This window comes from Amblyomma americanum, chromosome 11 (genome assembly GCF_052857255.1).
Source record: "Amblyomma americanum isolate KBUSLIRL-KWMA chromosome 11, ASM5285725v1, whole genome shotgun sequence".
NCBI classification, from domain to species: domain Eukaryota; kingdom Metazoa; phylum Arthropoda; class Arachnida; order Ixodida; family Ixodidae; genus Amblyomma; species Amblyomma americanum.
Window position 1 is genome coordinate 118,218,445 of NC_135507.1, and position 24,998 is coordinate 118,243,442.

General features: G+C 48.6%; 1 protein-coding gene across 1 annotated transcript in view; it reads right to left on the bottom strand.

Annotated features, from left to right (window-relative positions):
- Positions 1–23,756, bottom strand: part of LOC144109966 (uncharacterized) — a 120,050-nt gene extending 96,294 nt beyond the window's left edge. Inside the window, exons 1-3 of the mRNA XM_077642769.1 lie at positions 23,664–23,756; positions 14,865–14,992; positions 3,158–3,252 (exon numbers count right to left, since the gene is read on the bottom strand). Coding sequence (XP_077498895.1) covers positions 3,158–3,252; positions 14,865–14,960 — 191 coding nt within the window. The 5' untranslated portion in view covers positions 14,961–14,992; positions 23,664–23,756. The remainder of the gene's footprint in view (positions 1–3,157; positions 3,253–14,864; positions 14,993–23,663) is intronic.
- Between the last annotated feature and the right edge of the window lie 1,242 nt (positions 23,757–24,998).

The window sequence follows — 24,998 nt, forward strand, 5'->3', positions numbered from 1 at the left end:
GGGGATGAGATGTGTCACAACAGGGAACTGCTCCACAGGTGGGTTCCTCGCACGTGGTGGCTGAGTGGTAGCCAATGTAGCCAGGTAGCCGCATCTGGGGCTCCCCGTCATGTGAACGTACGTATACGTCTCCTGCAGCGCGATAAATTTCGGCGAATCCTGTGTGATGCGAACTCTCATTTCGGCGTACCGCGCCGCAAGTGAGCGCACGTTCCACTGAAGGATGGATGGTATGCGGGAGGGAGTGCGGCGGCTAGCCATCATGCTGGCTTATCTTTGCGGGAGCACCCGCTGCTTTTAAGCAAGCCTGGTGTCCATTGGTGCCCTCCGGGAAAAGTGCGCTGAGGGCGCGCAACGCCAGCTTTGGGCGCGCGATCTCCACGTCCCGTGTGTCAGCGGGCTGGCCATGAGCAGCGCAGCAGGCTCGGGCCCCGCTGCACGGGACGCCGGGCAAGCGGATCGCCGCCGCTGATGCTGGGGTGCTCCCCTGACAACCAGCGCATAAGAAAGCGCGCGCGGCGCCCGCTGATGTTGCTGGACTGGGGCCGCTGTTTCAGCCTGGACGACGGCTCGGACAACCCGCCTCGACATCGGTGCCATGGATGTGGGCATTAAAGTGGCCACGTGACGCTCTCGCTGCCAGTGCGGGCACGCTGGGTCCATGGCCGCGTGCCGCTCCCCGAAGTTAATGCAGCGGGGCTTGCTCGCGCAGGTACCTGGCTTGTGCGGCCCGCCGCTGCGCGTGCATCGGGCAGGGGCGCGACACACCTCCGTGGCATGCCCCAGGCTGGCGCACTTGGTAGACTGGAGCGGCCGGGGCCGGTAGGGGCGGACCGGGAGCCTGGGCTTGCATATGGTGATTAACGCCGGTGGTGTCAGCGCCCCAAAACGGAGAGCGAGTGTACTGCCCGACAGCGACGCCGAGACCATCGGCACCGTTGACTCCGCTGCCGCTAGCAGCTCCTCCGCCGCCCTGCGCCCGTCCACACCTAAGACCAGGCCGGAGCTTTGGTTCCGAGGAGGAGGCTCCTTGGCGCAGACCGGCACGTCGCGGATGACGGCTGTGGCTAGCAGGGCCTGGAGACCATCGCTGCTCTCCGCGTCCACTGCCACCACATTCCGCCGCATGTTTACCCGGACGGCGAGGACGCCCGGGCGGGATCCGATCTCCTCGGCCAACTCCCAGCCCTGTTCCCTGGTGAAGGCGGTGCCCCGGTTTGCCGGCCGAAACAGCACCGTCCCCACCAGGCTGGACGGGAGCTCCACGGCAGCCGCGGCTCGCTCCAGGGCAGCTCTTCGACGCCGCTGCGCCTTGGTAGTGATGGTGCGCCACGGGACCATGCTGGTCCCAGCATCAGCGTCGCCCCTGTCTGCGGCGTATTGCTGCGGCGCGCTGCGGAGTTGGACGCGCTCGCTGCCAGCAGACGAGGCCCCAGCCACAGCCGGGTCTCGTGTGACGGGATTTGGCGAGGTCGCACCCGGTTTTCTTCCGGACGCCGTTGCCCCAGCAGCAACAGCAGCAGTTTCAGCAGCAGGCTGGAAGTGGGCTCCATGGAGTTCTTGCTGGGTAGGCCCTGCTCCTTCGAGTGTGGAGGGAGAGGGAACAGTGACGGTGTGGGGGGGGGGGGGGGGCTTCGAGCTTCCCGCTTGGCCACCGCGATGTCCCTGTTGGTTTTCGGGTCCCTTCCCTCCTCGGACCCCGTTTAACGTCGCCGTTTCCGGAGAACAGACTCGTCCATCGGAGTGCACATGTTGTCCTCGGCTTCAGGTGTCTGCGGTGAGCCCGCAGCAGCAGCATCAGGGAGAGCATCAGGGAGAGAGGGTATCACAGCTGGTTCCCCAGGAGTAGCAATGGCGGCGGGAGGCGCAGGGGTGGCCAGAAATGGCGGGGAGGGAGCTGCCATGGAGTCCGGCGTCAGGTGTGCAAGCGCCATGGCGTCCCTCAAGGCTATAACGCGCGAGTCCGCTGGCGATACGTCCAAGGTCGCGATGACGGACTCGAGGTTCTACGAGGTGGTGATGAGCGCCGCCGTCAGGCACCTCACCGCGTCCCGGAGATCAGCGATCTGGGCCTGCATCCGCCGAATGGTGCTGGACGACCTTGCTCCGGATGGATCTCGTCTCCGTGATCGTGAGCGTGAGCGGCCTGCCCTGCGTTGCTTATAGTCACAGCCGAACGCAGGCCGTCGCTCGTTCACGGTGTCTGTGGCCTCCTTGGGGAGACCCCGCAGCGCCGCGAAGCTTTATGCCCAGCGTCCGAAGGAGCGGAGAGCTAAAAAACACGTCCGCTGGCTTCGAGCGCCCGTCGAAGAAGACCGTGGGCTACAGGCCTCTCTATAATTAAAGAGTTCAACTGTAAAAGTTAATTATATAATATTACTTAACCAGCCTCGTGCTTCTAATGTCTCAGCTGTATTCTTATGCCCACCACTGCTGACGATGCTATGCCGAGGAGAGCCACCTGCTAACTGAAAGTCTATTTTTAAGAACTGCTGTTTACTATCTTTGGTGAAACACCCCGTAGAGAGGTTTATTCCAGCAAGGCACAGAGTACTTCGCGAGTGGTGCCTGTGTTCGTTTTCCGTTGCCCTGTAGTGTTGTGGTCCACCGCCTGTACTTCAAAATAACTTCAGTACGTCCATTGCCTCTGTGCTCTTTGTAGTCTTGGCCGACCTCAAAAGATATCGCCCAAGGAACAGTACTATCCCTTTCCTCGTCGTCGGCATAAGCAGATTAAGGCGCATCGTTAATATCTTCCAGCGTTCTGGTATCAGCATAGGTTCACCAGTAGACATAGGCATCTGCGGTACCGAAGTAGATCTGCATGCGTTACCCTGAAAAAATGCTATCAATTCAGCGAACCGAAACGCAATGCTTTTCGTGTTGACAACGAATACGTGGCATCTAGAAAAAAGGCAAATCTTTGCGCATTAAACCACGCTCGATGGCATTATTAAAATTTGTTTTCGGTTCAAAAGATTTATGGCACCTTTGTTTCATACGGAATGATAGGCGTTTGTGCATTTTGTTCGTTCGCGATTATAAGTTGTTTCATGGTGCAGGACGCGACACTCTTTAACGTTTCTGAAAAATAGGATGCGCACTCATAAGCAAGGAAACCTCAAGAGGCAGGTTTGTTTATTAGATGCATACTCACAGCACCGGAGCGTAGAAGAAAACACGGAGGGTCAAGCCTGTGTACAGAGGCGGCTTAAGCCTGTCGCCCATGGGACCGGCGAACATTCGGCCATACTGCCAGGGGTAACAGAAACATGGGCGAAGATACAGAAGACTCAATAAGCGTTCACGTAGCAAATCACTAAAACAAAGAAAAGCGTGCCAAATTTCAAGCAGACCGTAAAGAAGTTGGGCACGTTGGTATTGGTTCATCCGATGAACAGCGCAGCGCAAAGAAGACATGACGCGTGAGGAAGGCATACAGTACAAGCGCTTACCAGCCACAAAGGCGTTTAATATAAGGCTCGGTATAAATGTGAGGCAAGAAAAAACAAGACAAAAAAAACGAAGGAACAAAAACCAAATATTTGCTGTTACAATCTAAGAAGGAAATATATTTCCCCGTCAGTGCAATCGATGGCTCGCTGTTACAGTGATTTGTCTTGGCACTTTGCTAGGGTTCTATTATCTCCCGAGCATTCTGTTTATGATGTGTAATGAACACAGACGTTCTCTCCAGGTGGACCTCACATGTTTTATATATTCCCTTGTGATTACGCACTTACATTTTTTTCGCGTGTTGGCGTTTTCTTTCTCAGTGGCCTCTTTCCTTCTGGGAAAATAGTGCAAAAGACAGGGACAACAAGGAAAGAAAACAAAAGGACCAGCGCTAACTCACAACTAAAGGTTTATTCAGAGGAAGCAAGGAATATAAAGAGGGCGAACAAACAAGAAAGCAACGCAAACACACGTGCAGCTACGTGGAGCCGAGGAAACGAACCTCGCTGTCATGAAGGCATACCGACGGGCAGCTAACGCACAATCTTGTTTTTTTTCTTCATGTAAAAAGCCTCCATAATCTCCCTGGTTAACTGTGTTGGGTGACTGTACAATACATCACTGTGATGAAAAGTTGGGAAGCCAGATTCGTAGTCTCTAACATGATCGACCAGATTAGTAGATTAATTAGCCTCCAAGGCATTAGCATGCTTAGTTAGGCGTGTGTTAATACAATGACCCGTCTTACCAATGTAGACTTGTCCGCAGGAAAGAGGAATTTTATAAACAACTCCTTCAGCATCCAACACACTTAGTTGTATATTTGATCTCAGAGGTACTTTGAGATTCATTTTGTTTTTCAGCCTTTCCCCCTTTGCCCACACCCTTTTAAGTTTTTTGGAGCTGAAAAGACAACCCCCATTTTATACCTGTTCGCACCTTTCTCAGGTTATGCGAAAGAAGGTGTACGCACGGGAGAACTGCAACCTTGTTCTTTTCCTTCATTCTGTCTGACCCAGGCACAGCAGCCGAAGTCTTAAGTTCTTTGGCTATCTTGTTGCAGCCTAACAAGATGGCATCATCCGGGTAACCTGCTTCTCTTAATGTTTTAGCCTGTTCGTTGAAGCTCTTATTAATCATATGGTCACATCATTTCGACAAAGCAGAGAACAATGATGAAGCAACCATTCCGGTTTTACTTTTTTAGAATGAATGCGAGCGGCAGTTTCTACCGAGCGACAATTTCTACGAAGCCTGTTCAGCGTAGAGTACAAAACGTCAGCTTCGTAACTTCTTTAAGCCCCTGAGCCGTGATATGAATATAAGGAAGAACTGCTAGTTTCCTCCGGCTCCTGTCCTCAGGAGCGCGCTTGGTTTTTCCGCAGACATTTATAATATTCTACTGAACTTCTCGCAAGCTAGCCGCCGCGGGTTCGATCCCGGCCGCGACGGCTGCGTTTAGATGTAGGCTAAGTGCTAGAGGACTGCGCACTGTGCAATGTCAGAGCGCGTTAAGGCACCTTAGGTGGTCCAAATTATTCGGAGCCCTTCACTACGGCGTCCCTCATAGCCTGAGTCGCTTTGGGACGTTGAACCTCCTTAAACGCTGAAGTCTTCTCGTAAGCCCAGGAAATGATGAAATGAGGGTAGCCATCGGTTAACACCCGGGAGACCTGAGCCTCGCGGCCTGCTTTTACCTGCGGCCTACATCGCCAGCGGCGCTGATGAAGTTGAAGTTGGCGCGACCTCCTCGCGCAGAACAGATCGTTTTCGGCGGCCGGCCTGGTCAGCAACGTCGACAGCCCGCTGCGCCGGCTCACTAAGCCGCGGCTACCGGGACATCAAATAAATGTGGACCTCCCACCACATCTGGTGACACGGACGACAGCCCCCACGCACAGAACCCCGCTCCCACTGGCTCTGCGCTCCTACCCGTCCTGTCTCTCCACTTGGCCTTGCCGCTGCACGCCCGCTGTTCGCAACCGGCTTTCGACAGCTTTTCATCCTCATGTACGCGCCTACCACTGCATCCAGTGAGTTCCTTCAGTCCTATCAGCGCTATTTCCTTCCTCGGCTGCCCGACCCGCCCGCTTGTTATGCCAGGATACCCGTTTTGTGGCTGGCGCTGCTGGACTCGCACTTTCATGTCAACCATGTGTACAGCCAGCTGCTGCGCTATCAGCACACCAGCCGCGAACTCCCACCTGGTCTCCTGGCACAGCTGCGGTTGCCGCCTCCTGGCCCCTACATATACGCCGATTTCAAGAAGAACCTGACGGCATATTTTGGATTGGAGCTCACGCCGACTATCTGCCCTCCTACTCCGGACTCCGAACCTGCGGCGCCACTCGAACCACCACCTCTTGCCGCATTCCCTACCCCAGCTGTTTCGGCTTTTCCTCCGCCCGCTCCTACGTCGCCGACCCTCCCCACACCGGTCTCTCCACTATCGCCGCCACCGTATGGGCCCCCACCCACGGTTCGGCAAGCGCCACGTGAGCACGCGTCATTCTCTTGCCCACCTTCACACCGAGCTGCCTCGTACTACACCCCTGTCTCCACCAAGTTTGCTGCAACGGCCCCTACGGACGGTCATCCACCTGCGAGCTCTCTTCCCTGGGCACCTCCTGCCCGGCCCTGCTTCCCAGCTGTGGCACCTGCCCTTGGACCATCTCCGGCAGCACCCTCTTTCGACCCGGGCCCGGACTCGCATCTAGTGCCAAGTTCGCCTGCTACATCACGCCCACCCACAGTCTCTCCCGCCCACCCACGGTCTCTCCACTATCGCCGCCACCGTATGGGCCCCCACCCACGGTTCGGCAAGCGCCACGTGAGCACGCGTCATTCTCTTGCCCACCTTCACACCGAGCTGCCTCGTACTACACCCCTGTCTCCACCAAGTTTGCTGCAACGGCCCCTACGGACGGTCATCCACCTGCGAGCTCTCTTCCCTGGGCACCTCCTGCCCGGCCCTGCTTCCCAGCTGTGGCACCTGCCCTTGGACCATCTCCGGCAGCACCCTCTTTCGACCCGGGCCCGGACTCGCATCTAGTGCCAAGTTCGCCTGCTACATCACGCCCACCCACAGTGAGCTCTACCGTCATTCCTGTCGCGAGGCACGCATGCACACCACCCCAGGGCCATGTCGCGCCTAATGCGCCACCCGAAACACCTGCCACATATCCCTGCCCACCTGGCGCCTTCACCAGTGCCTGTGCAGCCGCGACAGATGAGACAGTCCTACCGTATCCTTTCGATTTCGACGACTACGCCCCGGACTTGCTTCTTGTGCCCCAAGCCACCCGTCCCACTGCCCCAGTGAGTTCGTGTTTGCATACAGCCGCTGCACCTCGTCGACCACTTCGACCACTTCCCTGCACAGCCGCCCGAGCCCCCCGCAACTGACCTCCAGCCCCGTGTCAGCATCGTGTGCCGTCCTTTCACCGTCGCCAGCGGCTGAGGCATCCCCTCCGCTTCTACGGTGGCGGCTTCCGCACGCCATCCCTTCGTCTGCACCCACTGGTCCAGCGCAAAGCACATATCGCCCGTAACTCCCGCCGCGGGTGCATTTTCTGCAATGACGTTTTCCGGCCCGCTTCAACCCACCTGACGGCCCCACCAGTAGACCTTGCGACTGCAGCATGCCTAGCTCGCCTCCAATTCCTTGACTTCTCCCGCATTTTCTTTTCGTCCTCATCCTCATCCTTTGGCTCCCTTTGCCCTTTGCGCAGCTGCGAGGCTCGACCGCCTGAGTTTGCTTCACCCGCCCGGCGGCCTTCAGGAACGTAACTGTGCCCTGTGTTTGACCAACCTGTACAAAATTGTACACCCCGTTTTTTTTCTTTATCGCGCACCGCGCTAGGGGGGGGGGGGTGCATCTGTAGCGGCGCTGATAAAGTTGAAGCTGGCGCGATCTGCCTCGCGCAGAACAGATCGTTTTCGTCGACCGGCCTGGTCAGTAACGTCGACAGCCCGCTCCACCGGCTCACTAAGCCGCGGCTACCGGGACATCAAATAAATGAGGACCTCCTACCACAAAGTAATCGAAATCAGGAAGTATAGTATGGGGAGAATTGAGCATGCCCTAAAGAACCAATGTAGTCCAAAAACCGGTGAACATGAAATTAAGCATAAACACAAATCAAATATACGCGTTGAGAGACAAGGAGGCCCATGTTAGGAGCACTATATATAGATAAGACAGTTAAAGTAGCCGACGAGTTCTACACAAGTCTCTACAATGGCGAATGTAATCAGCACGATAATGAGAGAGGTAGTAGCGCACAGCAATAGGACATCCCACCAGTAACGAAAGGGGAAGAAAAGAAAGCTTTAGGAGCAACGCAAAGGGGGAAGGCGGCAAGCGACGATCAGGTAACAAGAGATCTGCTGACGGACGATGGGAAGATTGTGCTGGAAAAAATAGCCACCTTGTATACTCAATGCCTCATGATCTCGACTGATCCGGAAGCTTGGAAGAGCGCTTACATAATCTTAATCAATAGGAAAGGAGGCGTCAAGGACCTGGAAAGTTATAAACGAATCAGGTTACTGGCTGTTGCCTACAGAGTATTTACTACGCTAATCACTAAATGAGTCGCGAAAATATTTGATTTTAATCAACTAAATCATCAGGCAGGGTTTCGTAAAGGCTACTCGACGATAGACCATATTCAGATTATCAGTCTGGTGATACAGAAACGCTCAGGATGTAACGAACTCTTCACGAGAAGCGTTTGACTCACTCGAAACTTCAGCCGCCATGCAGGTATTACGGAATCAGGATTTAGATCACCCTTATGCAGAAATACTGGAAAATAGAACGGCTGCACAGCTACCATCGTCCTCCATAAATTGAGCAATGAAATTCCGATAAGGAAGGGCGCCAGGCAGGGATACACGATCTCGCCAATGATATTGACTGCCTGCTTAGCATGATAGTAGTGCATAGTAGCATAGTAGTGCAGTCAGTACGGCATTGAAACATTACAGGCATTGTATACTATTATGCACATTAAGCCATTGTCCTTCTTCGATCTCCAAGTTAACAGGACCCCTGTCCTTGCGTCTTCCAATCTATCAGCCTACATACTATTACCACTTCTTTTCCCGTCAAAACGTTCCTGTATCTAGCAATGAACCGCCTGTGTCTTGGCCACTCCCCCGCAGTGGGTATATGCCAGCAATGCCTGAGGCCTACCTACCTACCTACACTGGACCAGCTGCGCAATACTAAGGACTTCTCTTCGATCAGCCTCAAGAGCGGCTACTAGCAAAAAAGACCACATTCAATACACCTGATTGCCTCTCCGAGTTCAAGGTGATGCCATTTGAACTCTGTTTAGCTCCAGCATGTTACAACGGGATACAGTACTGGCAGGTTTGAATCGGTAGATTTGTCTAGTAAACATAGATGACGTCGTTGTCATGCCTCAAGCTTTGATGACCAGTTGGAAAGGCTTCGAACAGTGCTGGAAGCTATCAAGTCGTCCGGGTTAACCTTGAAAGCAGAGAAGTGTCACTTTGCCCTTGAAAAGCTGCTGTTTCTAGGCCATATCGTAACTGTGGATGAGTATGCCCATAACCGCAGAAAAAAGCTGGTATTGAACTGCTTCCACGGACGGCCGATAAGAAAGTTATGCGGCTCTTCTCGCTGATTTTCCTTTTTGTTGTGACGACATTAAATTTTAAATTACTTTATCCAGAAGTATGCTCGCAGATCGTTCGGGTTACGGAAACGGCTTTATTTGTTATCCACAAGCGACGGTGACGACTGTTATTGGCGGCTTAAAGCATTGCGCTGCAGTCTGGGTACAACCGGAACTTCGCGTTCATTGTATGCGCGTCCTGTAATTTTATAAATAGTCGATTTCAGGTCAATATTGTGAACACTACACTCATTAGGTATTTGCATTCGTTAAACTTTTTGAATTCGCTCTCCAGAATCGCCGAAATCGCACATACGAACTCTGCGGACTTCTTAGGACAATCGCGGAAGGGGGTCGTCGTCACTTGCAGAGCGAGAGTAGCAGTTCAAGTTTGCGCATATTTTTAGTTGCTGATAACTTAATAAAAGTTACCAATTAAAAGCACAATCAAGCAAATAAGACGGAGATTTCAAGATCGGTAATTCTCGAAATGAATTACCCTTTTTTCGGAGCTTAAAGCACGAAGCAAAAATGTGGGAAAAAAGCAAAAAAGCTTCATTGGCTCCCTGACTATAACTTGGTTTATTATGACTTCATAATGTGCCGGGTGGCTTCACAATAAACAGTTGGTAGTCAGTGCCCGTCTTGTGTTTCCATGTTTCTGGTGTGTTCTGTGCCGATCTTTAGCGCTGCTCACTAATATTTCAAGTATGAACCAACTAGCCCAAATCCCAAACTCAAATTTTAGTCGATTGCGATAAAGCAGAGATGCACAAGCATTTCGATTTGAAAATTGATGTGATAACGGCACACTGGTCATGGCATGTTTTCAGTATACGCATTACAAATGAGAGTTACGTCGGCCTCGGAACGGATCTGAATCACGTTCGAGTTTTTGGCCTTCCTAACAAAAATTTTTCCGTTGGCAACCCAGGTGCACTTCCAGTATTTCTAACGCTTTCTTGCAATAGCTTTTCCAAGTAGAATCTTATATTCGGGATAAAGATGTTCATCAATATAGATAGTGTTAGTGCCATCGTAGCCGAAGTCCTCCGGAGAGAAGCTTCGTTTCTTAACCGCCAGCTGTATTCTCTTGCAGACAGAGCGTGATGTGAGCCGGACAATTACGTTTGGCATTATCTTCTACTTCTCGGGCATGCAATGAGTGACATCAAAATCAGTACTCTATATTAGAACACCGCGCTTTTCTCCAAACCGCATGAGTGCATCAGCAAGGTTTTCGTCAGCCTTGAGGGGGAGTCCTTTGATTTCAATCTTCTGCTGCTTTGAATACTGTTTTAATTCCACTATCTCAGCTATTTCAATTCCTAGAGCTGTTGTGACATCACTGTTCTTTTTTGAGTGCTTGCTATTCCCGCTTCGTGTCTTAAGCGTGGCATCAATCAACACTTATGACAAACTAAAGATCAACAGTCGCCTTTATTTTTGGGATGAAGAAAAAAATGCGGTGTCTCCCATAGTATCCACTTCTAATAAACCAAAAAACCAGGACCCCGATACGCGCAACCTGCGTACACGCCGCCCCCAGTGTCCAAAATAACCTTCGTTAATGTTAACGCTCGAAGTATAATTAACAAGCTTGATCCCCTCGAATCGATAATATTAAACTTTGAGGCAGAATTCATCGCCATAACAGAAACTTGGCTAACCAAAGACATCAAAGACTTTCCAGCAGATCGGCCAACACGATCGACCAACGGCCAACACGATCGACCAACAAGATCGGCCAACACGAGGCGGAGGCGTTGCTTTGTTGATAAAAAAAGAAATACCGTTCATTACCTTGCCGGACGTTGAAGGAGTTGAAGCAGTTTTTGTAAACTTTGCCTTGTAGATACTACCATCACTGTGGGATGCATCTATCGCTGTCCTTCTTCCGATCTGATTACAATGCAATCTTTGTACGCGTATATGCAGCAGCATGTGAAGGGAAACAAGGTGATATTACTGGGCGACTTCAATCTACCTGACATTAACTGGCACACACTACATCATCGATCACCTTGCGCCGATGTTCTTTTTGATATCATGCTTTCTTTCGATCTAACCCAGATAATAAACGAGCCTACGCGGGTACAAGGATCTAGCTCAAACATTTTAGACCTAGCATTTCTTAGTAATCATTTGCCTATCCATGAGGCAAAATCCGAAGTGGCAGCCGGCCTGTCAGACCACAAACTGGTCTATTGTGCTGTCCCATATAATGGTTCTCTACCTTCTTCTCGATCAACAATAATGTCCCATATAATGGTTCTCTACCTTCTTCTCGATCAACAATAATGTCTAAAGATTACAGCAGAGCCGATGATACAGGCATCATTGATACACTATCACTCGAACTCTCATCCTTCCATCAACTCGCACACGATACAAACACAAACATCGAATCCCTATGGCATAAATTTAAAACAGTTGTGTCATACATTGTCACTAACTACGTACCATTGGAAACTAAAAGGACCCACAAACATAACCCCTGGATAACTCGAACCGTAATCCACGCAAAAAGAAAAGTTCGACGACTCAGAAAGAGACAGAAAGACCATCCGTCACAACGAACAGTTCTAAACCTTATTTCCGCTGTTGATGATTTGAAATCAAAAATGAAGAGGGCCAAGACATATTATTTTACACAAACACTTCCTAAATTTCTGAAAAATTCTCCCCGAAAATTCTGGCGTTATATAAACCCTAAAAAACAAGGTGAAAGACGGGCATCGCCGGAGGATGACAGAAATGCAGCAACTACTTTAAATAACTACTTCTGCTCCATCTTCACAACGGATAACGGAGAGCTACCAGGAATGAACTCTAGCACAGGCGTGACAATCGAACCACTAACGGTAACTGAACCAGGAGTGTTAAACCTTTTACTAAATCTGGACACTAAGAAAGCACCAGGGCCTGATAACATCTCTGACATATTCCTACATAGATATGCCGAGTGGATAGCTAAATTCCTGGTACTACTTTTTAACAAATCATTATCCACTTGCACCCTCCCTAGGGATTGGAAAACAGCCAAAATAACACCGATACACAAATCAGGAAATAATTCCGACCCTTCGAACTTCAGACCTATATCACTAACGAGCACAGTTTGCAAGTTATTAGAACATATTGTTTTAAAACACATAAACGCTTATCTTCAAGTAAATGACATTTTAACCCCGTGTCAGCACGGCTTTCGTAAAGGTCTTTCTACTATTACTCAATTAATTGAATTAACACATGACATATCCATGAGCATTGATGACCAGAAACAAATTGATCTTATATTTTGAGACTTCTCGAAAGCATTTGACCGTGTGTGACATACTAAACTTATTGCAAAACTTCCACTTATTTTAGGAACTGGTTCTATTCTAAACTGGATTAAAGACTATCTTAGTAATCGCATGCAATTTGTTGCAATTAACGATGAGAAATCAGCGACAACTAATGTTACATCGGGAGTACCTCAAGGAAGTGTCCTAGCACCAGTACTGTTCCTAATATTTATAAATGACCTACCAGCTTGTGTTTCACAGAATATTAAACTTTTCGCAGATGACTGCGTCCTTTACAAGGAAATTAACTCTTTTGATGACCATATAGTTTTAAATAACGCCTTAACAGCAGTGTACCAGTGGTGTCAGGACTGGCAGATGGACATCAATTTAAATAAATCTGTTCTTTTATCTATAACTAGGAAAAAAACACACATCAGCTTTTCAGTACAGGCTTAATAATATTCATCTTGTATCTGTACTTGAGCATAAGTACCTTGGTGTGACACTAACCTCTGATTTCAGATGGGATTCGCACGTTAACATCATCACATCTAATGCACTAAAACAAGTCTTCTTCACTAACAGACGCCTTAAACTAGCACCCCCTGAAACAAAATTACTAGCATATAAAACTATTGTCAGACCAATTCTAGAATACGGCAACACCGTTTGGTTTCCCTTTACTAACAAGCTCATTAAAAAACTTGAAGGGGTGCAGAGAAAGGCACTAAGATGTGTATATAATAAACACTCCCTTACAGACTCACCAGCACAATTACTAAAACGTGCAGAACTAACCCTGGAGAACAGAGCAAAATTCGCAAGACTTAAATTTATGTGTCAGCTAATACACAACCAACTAAAGGTGCCCGCTACAAAATACATAACGACCACAAAAACTAGATCGACCCGCCACAACATCACACACAAATTAAACGAGTTTCCATTCCGTACTGACATATTCAAATACTCATTTTTTCCTCCAGCTACACGAGAATGGAACAATCTAGATATAGATATTACTAACAGCTTATCATTAGATGCGTTCAGTGCCCTGGTTATAGATCACCTGTTTGTTTCCCAGTAGTTATTCTCATTTTCAACACTTTTCTGCCCTGTTTATTTTTACCGTTTTGTTTGTGCCTAGATTGAAAATACAACACTAACTGCAGCCGATTTCCTTTTTTGGTATCCTTGTCATCATGTTTTCCGCCTATTATTTGTACCTCAACTTGGATTCTCTAACCGATTTTGTACCTATTTTTGCCATATGTTATTGTTAAATCGTTTACTACCAACATGTGAACTACAATTGTATCATTCAGAGCCCTTCCTGTTACAGTCCTTGATGGAACTTACAGTATCAAATAAAAGAAAAAAGATCACGGTCGAAAGCCTCAATTCAAGAGAACTCCTAAGCTCCTCATTAAGGGTATGACGCAATAGCGTAGTGGGTTAGGGTTTTCATTCTAAGCAGTTTGACACCTTTGAAGACATTTTTTTCATTTTTTAAAAATTGTTTTAATTAACTAAGTGATCAATTAGGCATGCCAATTTTTCCTAATTAGCATCTACAAGCATTGGCTTTTCGTTCTGAGCATTTTGACACCTTTGAGTGTCCTTTTTCTAATTTTTCCAATTTCCATTTCGTTAATTATTCAATGAATTGCAAATGTTTCTTTAACTAGTCATTGCCTATTACGCACCAATCAATAATCAATCACTACAACCAAAAATTGACATGATACGAATTTTTTTGCGCAGCTCCCGATTACTTCTGACGTGCCGTGCTGACTACGCTGACGGCGTTTCGGCCGAACGAGCTGTATGCGGTGTCGCGTAAAATCTAAAAAATATGGTGTCAATTCGAAGTCAGGGATATCACGCTAAATTCAGCCAACTGAGTTTCACAGGAGTAGCGTTTTCAAAAACGTGGTCGATGGTCGTAAAGGAACTCAACTAAACCCAGATTGCTCATTAGGTTAGACGATATAAGGCCAAGTCATTTGTAGGATTTAGTAAAACGAGCTTTTGGGCAAGTTGGTTACTTTGCTTCCACATAACTGCAGCGTAAAAAATTACGAGCACAAAAAAGGGGAGCTTTGTTTTGTCCGTGTCGTATGTGTTTCTCCCCTTTTTTGTGCTCGTAATTTTTTACGCTGCAGTTATGTGGAAGCATGTGTAGGATGCTGGTTAAAGGAATAAAGATATAGATAAAGGATTCGTGGAGCCATTTCTGCTTAAAGAGTGATGTGATTTCTGGTATCTTCCAGTCACCGGCCATTTTCCCAGAATATAATTTCCCCCACGGATCAACACAAAAAAGAACATTACTCATTGCTATCCATGGTTTGAATGACTTTATGCTTCTCTGAACAAGGTCCTCATTTCCGCACCCCCAAGCAAGGTTTTTATATAGACTGCAAATGCAGGTTAAGTCTTCAAATGAGCACAAATATGAATTTACCGGATACTTGATGTGATAGCCGGGGCTTTCCAGCACACCGATTCGGTGCTCCATGACGCCGAAGGGAATATTGGTTAGAGGCCCGAAAGTGGTCATCGCTGCTGTGCTGGCTTTGATGATCCTCCGCCCTGTATCAGCAGATGCACACCAACGGCCTGTGTCAAAGGCAGCGGTTTCGCCGCAGTGCACATCCACGCATGCTAACATTTTTAACGCGAAAGCATTAAGGCGCTAGGCGGAGAACGCGGTGGCGCCGGCGCTGTCCGTGTAAGAAAGTTAGGGTTGGTCGAAGAGGTAATGGCATACATGTGGAACGGCGGGTTTGAAAGGTATTAAAGGAACATAAATTGTCAATACCAGGCAGCAACGTTGCTCAAACGTCATTATCACCTGTGTGAATGTAAAGTAAATTAATTTCCCTGAAAAGAAAATTCGGTTGAGGTGGGAGACGAACCCATGCCAGTTGCATCTCAGAGTCTGACATGCTGTCCCTAGGCCACCGAGGCACATATGATCACTTCGGTTAAAGAGAGGCCATGTGTGTCTTGTCCGACAGTGTCCGCATCTGTGCAGTGATATGTAAAGAGGATACCGTATTTACGCGGAAATTTGCGCACTTTTTTTTAAGAATTTAGGGCTCCAAGAAGGGGGTGCGCAAATTACGCGGGGATTTCGCGAGCGCGACTTAAAAACTCCACAAAGGTCATAACGCGCAATATAGGTATAGTGTATGTTGCTGCGTATACGTCACAACCCAGACCCAAACCCAACGCTGGCCGCCCCCCGAAAAAAAAGTCCACTCTAAATGAAAGGCCGTGCCCCCCCCCCTTACTTGCGGGATGGCTTGAAGGTGCATGCACGAAGCTGAATAAGACACTAAAACAGCGTCATCGCCTGCGGCCCAGCCAATTGTTCGGTAGTTACGGATTCTGTAAGTTTGCTTTCGCAACTTCGTCCGGGAAAGCAACCGCGAATCAATAAATCAATTATAACATCACACAATTCTTTAACAGTACCGCACGAGCGTCGACCAAACTGCTTGTCGGAGCCTTATCACGGCGCGGTGCTGAGACTCCAGCGCGAATAGCCACGTGCGCACAAGTTTGCGGACACAACGATTGTCGTCTACGGACAAACTTGTGCGCACGCGGTTATTCTCGCTGGCTTTGCCGCTCCGCGCCGTGATAAGGCGCTGACAAGCACTTTGAAACTTGCCGTATAGTTGTGAAATCTCATCGCAAGGCACGACCGAACAACCGAACACAAGCCGTCAGAGCCACCAAGAAAAGCGTAGCCGGCAGTCGAGTCACATGCATCAGCCAAACAGCGGTGCTGGCTGTTCTATCAGCTGCCGATCCTCCTCGGAAGCGCTGCTGGCTGTTCCGAGTGGCGATGCCGCTGGTGCCGCCGCTATTGTAACAGCGGCCCCTGACACCATCATGAACGCCCAGTGCACAAAAGATTCAAAAAGCCTTCCGAACCAACACGCGGAATAGCCGAATGCTACTGGGTAGAGTCATAGGGTAGAGCCCGCGTGCATGATGGTGGTCTAGCTCAGCGTGTACAGGATTCCCCTGTCATGTGGCAAGGTGTACATCGGCCAGACAGGGCGCTGCGTAAACGATCGACTCCGGGAGCATGCTAAAGATATCTACAATAAGGAACGCACGAATTTAGTTGCCCACTGCATTGCTTGCACCAAGTGTGAGCCACGGTTCCGGAGTGCTTCAATCCTTGGCAGAAGTTGTCAAAAAACTGCCCGTGAAACTTTGGAAGCTTTCTTTATCAGGAAAGGGGGTCAGAACTGCGTTAGTGACACGTCTGTCGTTTTGTATAATGCTGAGATCAATTTCCTATCGCGTCATCTGCTGTGATTCCAAGTTCCTTGTTAGGTAGCGCTGGCGCAGGCCAGATATGTATTTATATGCCTCGATCTTTCTTCAATAAAGCAGTTGTCAGTAGCGCCCGTGCTCGTCTTGTCTGTATCTCGTCCCGTCCTTTGCGCTAAAAATATGCCTGTAAAATCCGAACACCAACTAGCCCAACAACTCACCCTGTTGTAGCTCAGCGCGGTGCGTAAAATATCTGAGTAAAAAATTTTGCAAACCCGGGTGATAAGTTAAGGGTGCGCAAATTATGCGCGTAAATACGGTATGTTCGGTCGCTGTTCTGGTGCGCTGCGTCAAGTTATTGTTTGCCTTTTGTGCCTGACCGCCGTTTCGTGAGCCTACTGGTCCTCGTGTGGCCAGCGAGAGTTCCAGCGGGATTCCGGTACGTACAGTGCAAGGTACGGAGTGCCTTGATTTCGCGCGTCTGCAGCCACCGCTGTGGTTGGGGGCCAACACCCAGTTTCAGGTCTCGAGAGCTGTCCTGGGCATAATGAATACCATTTCTGGGTGCACTCAAGTGCCAGCTGGCCATCATGTGGGGAGCAACATCCTCAAGCCACCATTACTGGTGACTGACGGAGCAGGAGCTATGACAACGCATCCTCTAGCCGAGGATGAAGAAGAGGAAGTGGCGAACAAAAACCATGTTTACGGAGGTAAAGAAGAAGAAGACGAAGAACAGAAACCTCGCCTCCAGGAAATCGCCAATTATAGTGAGAGCACATTACAGGATGTGCAGAGCTAGCTGGAGGAGAGAGTGTGATGAAGCACCGTTTACGCTGGTCTCCTACAAGAAAAAGCGACCGGAAGGGATTCGTGCAGTGTTCCGTCCGACTCAAGAGGGCCGAAGCTTTTGGAAAGTGAACCCAAACAGTCTCGTCAGAAATTGTTTCTGCCGCAATGGAGAAAGTTACTTCATTTCATTCAGGCTAAATAAAGTGGAAGTTTCTCTGTGTGTTTTAATTCATTAGCATCAGCTAAGCCTCTGTTGTTGCTATCTGAAGTGGCTGGGTTAGGTGTCAATCCTTCTATTCCGGAGTCCTACACAAGAAACTTTGGTAAAATGCACTACGTTGCTCTCCAGTGCAGCGATGAACAACTTATAGAATTTCTGAGGGATGCCCGAGTGATCTCAGCACGCCGACAGACTATGTATCGGCGTCAAGCGGATGGAGCTACGGAATCCCATCCCGTAGACTCAGTGATTCTCACCTTCAGGGAAGACCGTCCAATGCCAGATAGGATGTTTTCGGGCTTCACTGGTCATCCTGTGCAAGTGTACCTTAAACCAGCACTCCGGCGCTTCTACTGTCAGCGATTCGGCCTCATGGCAAACAACTGCCGCGCTCCGCGCCGAGGCAAGATTTGTTCGGAGAGCCATGAGCACACCCAGTGCAAATCGCTTCTGCAACCGAAGTGCGCGAACCGTGGTGGTAATCATGCCGCTTCTTTCTAGGGCTGTCCCCAAAACATAGCTGCTTCAAACCTCTGGCGTCACGAAATACTTCATGGCAGGTCGCCAAGCAAAAACGCACCTCCTCCAAATCTGGAAGCAGTGAATCCAGAATCCAGTGCAACAATGCAATAACCAAGCTTCGAAATCTGCATCGTATGCGTCCGTGCGGAAAAAGTCTGCTCGACAAAATTCAAGCCGTCAAGTGCAGAATTCTACCTCCAGTTCTTCAGTTGTGCTGATCGCTTCCTCATTAAAGAGGACTACTCGGAAGCGTTCTGACAGCCAAGTGCAAGGTCCTATTCCGGGTTCCTCAACTGCCTCATTTCAGCGTTCTTCGGCTCGGCCTGCGCAGGTGGTACCTTAACGAGCCTCAGTTTCTGGAGTCAACTCTTCAGTCCCAATGGTGCATGCAGCTCATTCTACCTATGCTCTTTACTGAAGTTCGAGCTATCCTGACAGCCATTCCGCAAGCAAACATCCTCCCGGAGGTGAAGGCTTTGCGGTATGTGGAGCCTCTACTGGCTCAGCTTCCTAGGTCCTCCATTGGGCAAACTTTTTATGAATAACCGCTATCAAAGTGTCGAAGTTTTTCAGTGGAATGAAAACAACTTAAGAGCAAAAGTGCGGAGTCTCACAGACTTCTTGTGCAAAACAATTTTCCTGTGTTGTGCATACAGAAGCCGGTGTGGGTGACGGTTTCCGTCTCTCGAACTATGTGTCATACAAATCATCACGTCCATCTGGTTTGAGTAGAGCGAGGAAGGACCTAACCTCCTACCTGATCCAGTGCAGTGATTCTGACATTCCGGATTTCGTGGCTTGCAGTTTCCTTTCGTAACGTATGCGTTACTGTTATTAGTATTTACTTGCAAGCATATGGTCGCGTCTTTCTTGATGCTCTTGACTATGTTTAAAATAGCGGGTTCTCCTTTACTGATTTGCGGTGTTTTGAACTCTCATAATACTGCTTTGGGTAGTGACCAGTGTGACACCCTTGGAAGGGACGTTGAGTGTGCCGCAGAGAAATGTAACTTATGTGTTCTGAACGATGGTTCTCCGACATTTCTACGCGGTTTTCGTTATTCGAGCTGTTTAGATCTGACTGTGTACTCAGGGCCTGGTGTCTGACGTGGGGTAGGCCACAGACATTGAGACATGTGGAAGTGATCACTATCCGAAACTGGTAAATCATACTAGTTTACGATGTCAGGGTGCCCAACGTAAATCCAAACTTACCGATTCGGAAGCTTTTCGTCGCAACATAATTCAAAACGTTTCCACGGACATTAGTTTTGATGACTTCACTTTGCTGGTGCAAGATAGCCTGAGTCGTTATACCAAGGAAATCCCCATACCTCGCGGGTTCACAAGTATTGAACGAGAATATAAGCGACTGAGGGCACTACGAAGAAAAGCGGAAAGGGCTTACCGTCGATCCGGGCCTTTAGAATCGTATCGCGAGGCTCAAAAGATTCATTCGTCAATGCGTGAACGTCTGCAGGAATTAGGAAGGGAAAAACTGGCGGTGGTTTAGCTTTGGGTAAACCTGGAGTGACGCGATAGCTACAGCTGGCCGAGTGGAACTTGGTCACGTGACCAACCACGGGACGAACCACGTGATCAGGAATGGCGCGCGCCGCCAGCAGCTGCTCCGCACCACGTGACCAACCACGTGACAGCGTGGCGGCGCCGCCACGCTGAAGGCTCGAAATGCTACCGTAATGTTGCTATCACTAAAAAGATGGTGTGACTTCTGCAGTACATTGATCTGTCATACTCCAGTGTCTAGGATATGGATGATAGTCTGGTCCTTAAGGAGGCCCGTTTCTCAGAAAAACCCTTTCAGGGCTCTTGCAATGACACGGGAAACTAGAAACATACCTGGCTGATGAGTTTTGTCGATTTATTTCTTGTCGTAAAGTTTAATTGCACTGCGCAATATTTAAAAACTCAGCTTCATATGCGCAGCAAAAACTTAGTGCTGGCTTCAATGCGCAACATGCCTATTTCGATTCCCTACACACAATCGGTGAACTTAAATGTGCTCTTGCGTTGTGCCGTGCAAAGACTGCTTCTGGGCCTGATGCCATTTCTTATGGAATTCTTCAAAATCTTGAGCCCAAGGGCACTGCAGTACTTTTGTAGATATTTAACAATGTGTGGGTCAATGAATTTGTTCCCCAGTCATGAAAGATTCCGCATGTCATTCACGTTTTAAATCTCTATAAATCCCCTTTGTTTCTCGAATCCTTTCGCTCAGTGAGCCTGAAGAGCTGCTTATGCAAAGTGATGGGGAAGATGATAGACGCCAGACTTACAGTGGCGATGTGATGAAACAGGAGTGTTTTCTGAGCTCATGACAGGATTTCGTAGACGTAGATGCACTATGGCCACAATTATGGACCTAGTAACAAGTGCAGAGCATGAGCGTGACAAAGTCAATACAACCGTCGCAGTATTTTTGAATATCGAGCGTGCATTGGATACTGTAAGTCATATTCATGTCCTCTGACGTTTGCTAGACCTCGGTTTGAGTGGAAGACCGCTACGTTGGATTTTGCACTTTTTGCATGGCAGGAGAATATTCACGAGTCAATTGAAGAAAAACGCGCAGGACATAGCCTATTGCAAGGAGTGCCGCAGGGCAGTGTGCTATGCTCTTTGCTTTTTAACGGCTTGATGACGGATTTGCCGCGAAAGCTCCTTTCTGGCTTACACTTTTCGTTACACGCCGATGATGTCTGCTTTGGGTTTCTGGCAAAACTGCAGGCCCCATTCAGTCTACCTTGCAAGAAGGCCTAAATACAATTGACTGCTTTTTAAAAGAGAGAGGGATGATGCTCTCTCATGCAAAAACAGCCGTTCTTTCTTTTACTCGCAAGAATCTGAAGGATTTCTGTCTCTACCTCAACGGTCAATCTTTAGCGTCTGTTAAGCAGCACCGTTTTCTGGGTGGAGCTCTTGACAAACAACTCTTTTGGGCTCCTCATATCAAGTCTGTTGAAGACCAGGTGAACTCTGTTGTGAACGTGCCACGCAGGCTTGCAGGTATGTCATAGGGCTGTTCATCGTTATCTCTGCTCACAGTTCACAATGCACTCATTTATAAAATAATTGCGAACTCTTCATCAATTCTTCACGGTCTGGCGCAAACCTCGGATGAACGCCTGCAACGACGGTTAGCTAGGGGTCTCTCTGTGTGTTTGGGAGTTCCTCAAGCGACTTCCAGCGCTATGGTAATTTCTGAGGCACGGTAGCCTCCGTTTGAAGTGTTACGAACAACAGAGACCTGCAGGCACATTTTGCGCCTGACCACCCAGCATAAAGGCACCCATTAGGTTCCGCGTTTCAGGAACGGGATGGAGGTCATATACATCAAGTGTTTCAACATCACCGCCAGCTTCTTCCAAGTAACGAATTTTGGAGAGGAGACACAGAATATCCCCCATGACTTTTTTTACCCCTACAACACAGTTGTCTGTCGAAGGGATAATTAGGAAACGTGACATGATGATGTTCGCTGCTCAGCAATTAGAACTTTACCAGATAAACATACGCTATCCCGTTTACATACATGTGTATACTGACGGTTCCAGTCTTCAAAATTCATCATCGTCCACATTTGTGGTTCCGCACCTGAATGAGCGACGGGCATATAAACTGACTCACGCGACAGAATAAACGACTGCTTAGATTTACGTTATTTATTTGACTTTCCAGTTCATTTCCTCGGTTCGAGACCCGCGCATGCGGGTAATTTTGAGCGATTCATAATCCGCTCTGAAATCACTTGACAGCGCTAGATCCAGACCATGGAAAGTTAGACTGGTATACCAAGTTCCTAAAAGATTTTTCCAAGGCTACCAAAAAGCAGCATATTATAGTTTACCAGTGGATACCCGAACATTGCTTTATGCAGGAAACACTGAGCCGGATGCATGCAGCCGATAGGCATGCCCACTTCAATGCCCACACTTCTGGCTTCCGTTATCGAGAGGCGCATTGCGCGGTTTCTTGAAGACCATGCATAATGAAATGAACGAAAAGATGTGATTTGAGCCAAACCATTCAAGTTCTGATCTGCATATCACCGATCTGTTGCTGCGGCTTAATATTCCATTATCTCTCAGCAGAAGTTTAGAAACGCTCCTTCACCGCTTGCGTTTAGGAACAGCTTTACATCAAGCACTTTCTTCATAAATATGGCTGCACAGACGGCCCAAGGTGTGCGTGTGGCCAAGAAGACGAGGATGTGGCTCACCTATTATTGTATTGCCGAGTGCGCGACAGCATCAGGTCACGATTGAAGAAAGATTTGAGCGCTCTTGATAAAAGACCCTTAAGTCTACAAAAGCTCTTAGAGGCGTGGCCGTCATGTGAAGTACAAAAGCGAGCACTTGTGGCATTGATAGCATCCCTTGAGGACAGCGGTATCCTTGGGAAATACTAGCTTAGGAAAAGTGGTTTCAATGCTATATAGAGCTCTTACCTCTCTATGTGAGAGTGCTTCAAGATATATGTTATTTCCTTTTGTTGTGTTTGCTGCAAACTTATTTTTGCTTTTTTTCTGTTCTTGGTGAGTGGGTGCTTTGATAGCGTTGTTCTTTTATTTTGCTGTGTGTACTGCAAATCAGCCTATTTGTTGTTTTTCTGTCCTTGTTTGCTCATATCTGTTATGTGTATTGTATTGTGTACTGGTCTCTTAACATTAAATGTGTTTTTGATCTCTCATTATAGTTACTTTTACTGACGCTTGTACATTGTTTTGTATGTTGCGTACTGTTTGTATTTCTTTTATGTTATGTAGAACTGCACATTGTCGGACCAAATGGTTGGCGGAATTGGTGAAAAGGGGTAGCCGGAGCCGCTATTCAGTCCCAACATCTCCTTTACTGTTCATGTAAATATAAAAAAAAACCCCTCAGGCGGCTGAAGGAAGCCATTAACGCTATCGCGTCCCTGAATTTTCTTTGAAAACAGTCGACACGGCGAATACCTGAGCCCTCAATGCGTAGGGTCAGAGTAGAGGGTCATCTCTCATTATGCATGGTCGTGACGCCGGTGGGGGTTTTCATTAACGAGGGAAATTCATAGGCCTTAGGGTACCATACGATTCGCTAGGGGCTATGCGGTTCGCTACAAGCTATTAGTTAGGGCAACGCACACTAGAAAAGAGTGATAAATATATATCTTGGTGGTTCTCTTAGGAGTAGGCACGCGAGAATATTTAGACGCAGAAGGAGTTCTGGCCGTGGCGCTACGCGCGCCCTTCAAATGATTAAGACAGAGACTGTGCCTTTAAATTTGCTTTAGCTACAACGCGGCAACCCAGAAATGTAGCTGTCCTTGACTGCGTCAGCGATGCTACTTGATGGAGGAGCCGAAAAAAAGGAGTCCCCGAACTCCAGCCCCGTTCAAAAAGGTCCTCGGAAGGCTCTGCACGTCTCCACTTACGCGTAGTCTCGGCAAGATGAGCTGTAGTATCCGTCGCACGGAGAGGTGGAATGGCTTAGGAAATGTGCGCTGGCGTTACTGCAATTCTCTGCGACTGCAGTGCGTATTAGTGCCCAGCTTAGGGCAATCGCGGACCTTTTGTACGATCCGTGATTTATATCTCCGGGTGGAAGCAGGCGCTTCGCATGGGTCAGAGCCCTCGGCTGTTCTTTCCAAAGGCTTAATTCATAACTCACCGTGCTTGGAATCCACACCTGCAGAGCAACAATATCGTAAAGTTACGCGAGGCGCTGGGCACTAACTTATTATCTGAAAGCAGAGTCAGCCTTGCCAGAGTTGTCGAACTAGAGCAAGTGTCCGCGATAAGAACTGAATGTGGGACTGAAGTAGAAAATTCCAGTCATCTGCTATGTGAGCTTCAACTGGCAGACGCCTTGCAACCGTTAACATACGGACACGCATTAGTAAAATGTTCTTGTTAGAAATTAAACATCAAGTACGAAACATTCGCATGACGTACTTCCTTTCTGATACCTTTAAACAATTTTGGCAAAACGAAAACAACATGAGACGCAACGTAGCACAAGTTAGGTACGTGTTGCTTACGACGAGCTAGAATTTTAATTTGGCCTTGCTGGTCGAAATGCATGGTGGGGAGAGGAGTAGGAGGAGGAGGAGGAAAGGCAGGGAGGTTAACCAGGCGAAAAGCCGGTTTTCCACCCTGCACGGGGTTAAAGGGTTGAGGGGAAAAAAAGACGGAGTTGAAAAGACAGTTGCAGGAATTAAAGTCACTATGCAAAGCCACAGCGTTCAGTAAAGTCACAGCCTATCATGCAGGCCACAAGTCTTCAAAAAGCGGAGCAGTGCCTTGAAGGCCTTCACCGCCGACGACCGCCTCGGCCAGTGGCCGAGAATCTTCTTTTCCGTCAGTGGGAGCAGGTCGAGATGCTCTAGTGCACGGCAGAGAGACTGTCTTTCGGCGCTGTAGGCAGGACATTCATAAAGAATGTGGGCTATTGTCTTATCACACCCGCAGATGGCACATGCAGGGCTGTCAGCCATACCTATAAAGAAGTGGTGCTTGGTGAAAGCTACACCAAGCCACAGATGACACAATAAAGTTGTTTCACGTCGTGGTAGGCCGGAGGGAAGCCGAAGCTTCAGATCTGGGTCCAAGGTTTTCAAACGTGATTGTGAGAATTGGCCTGAATTTCACGCGGAAAGCATGATGTCCCGCGACAGTGGTCTAAGCCTAACCACTGCGTCGGCTCTCGAAATGGGGATGGACACACAATCGCCCTCTGAGTGAGCAGTTCGCGCGGCCTCGTCCGCGCG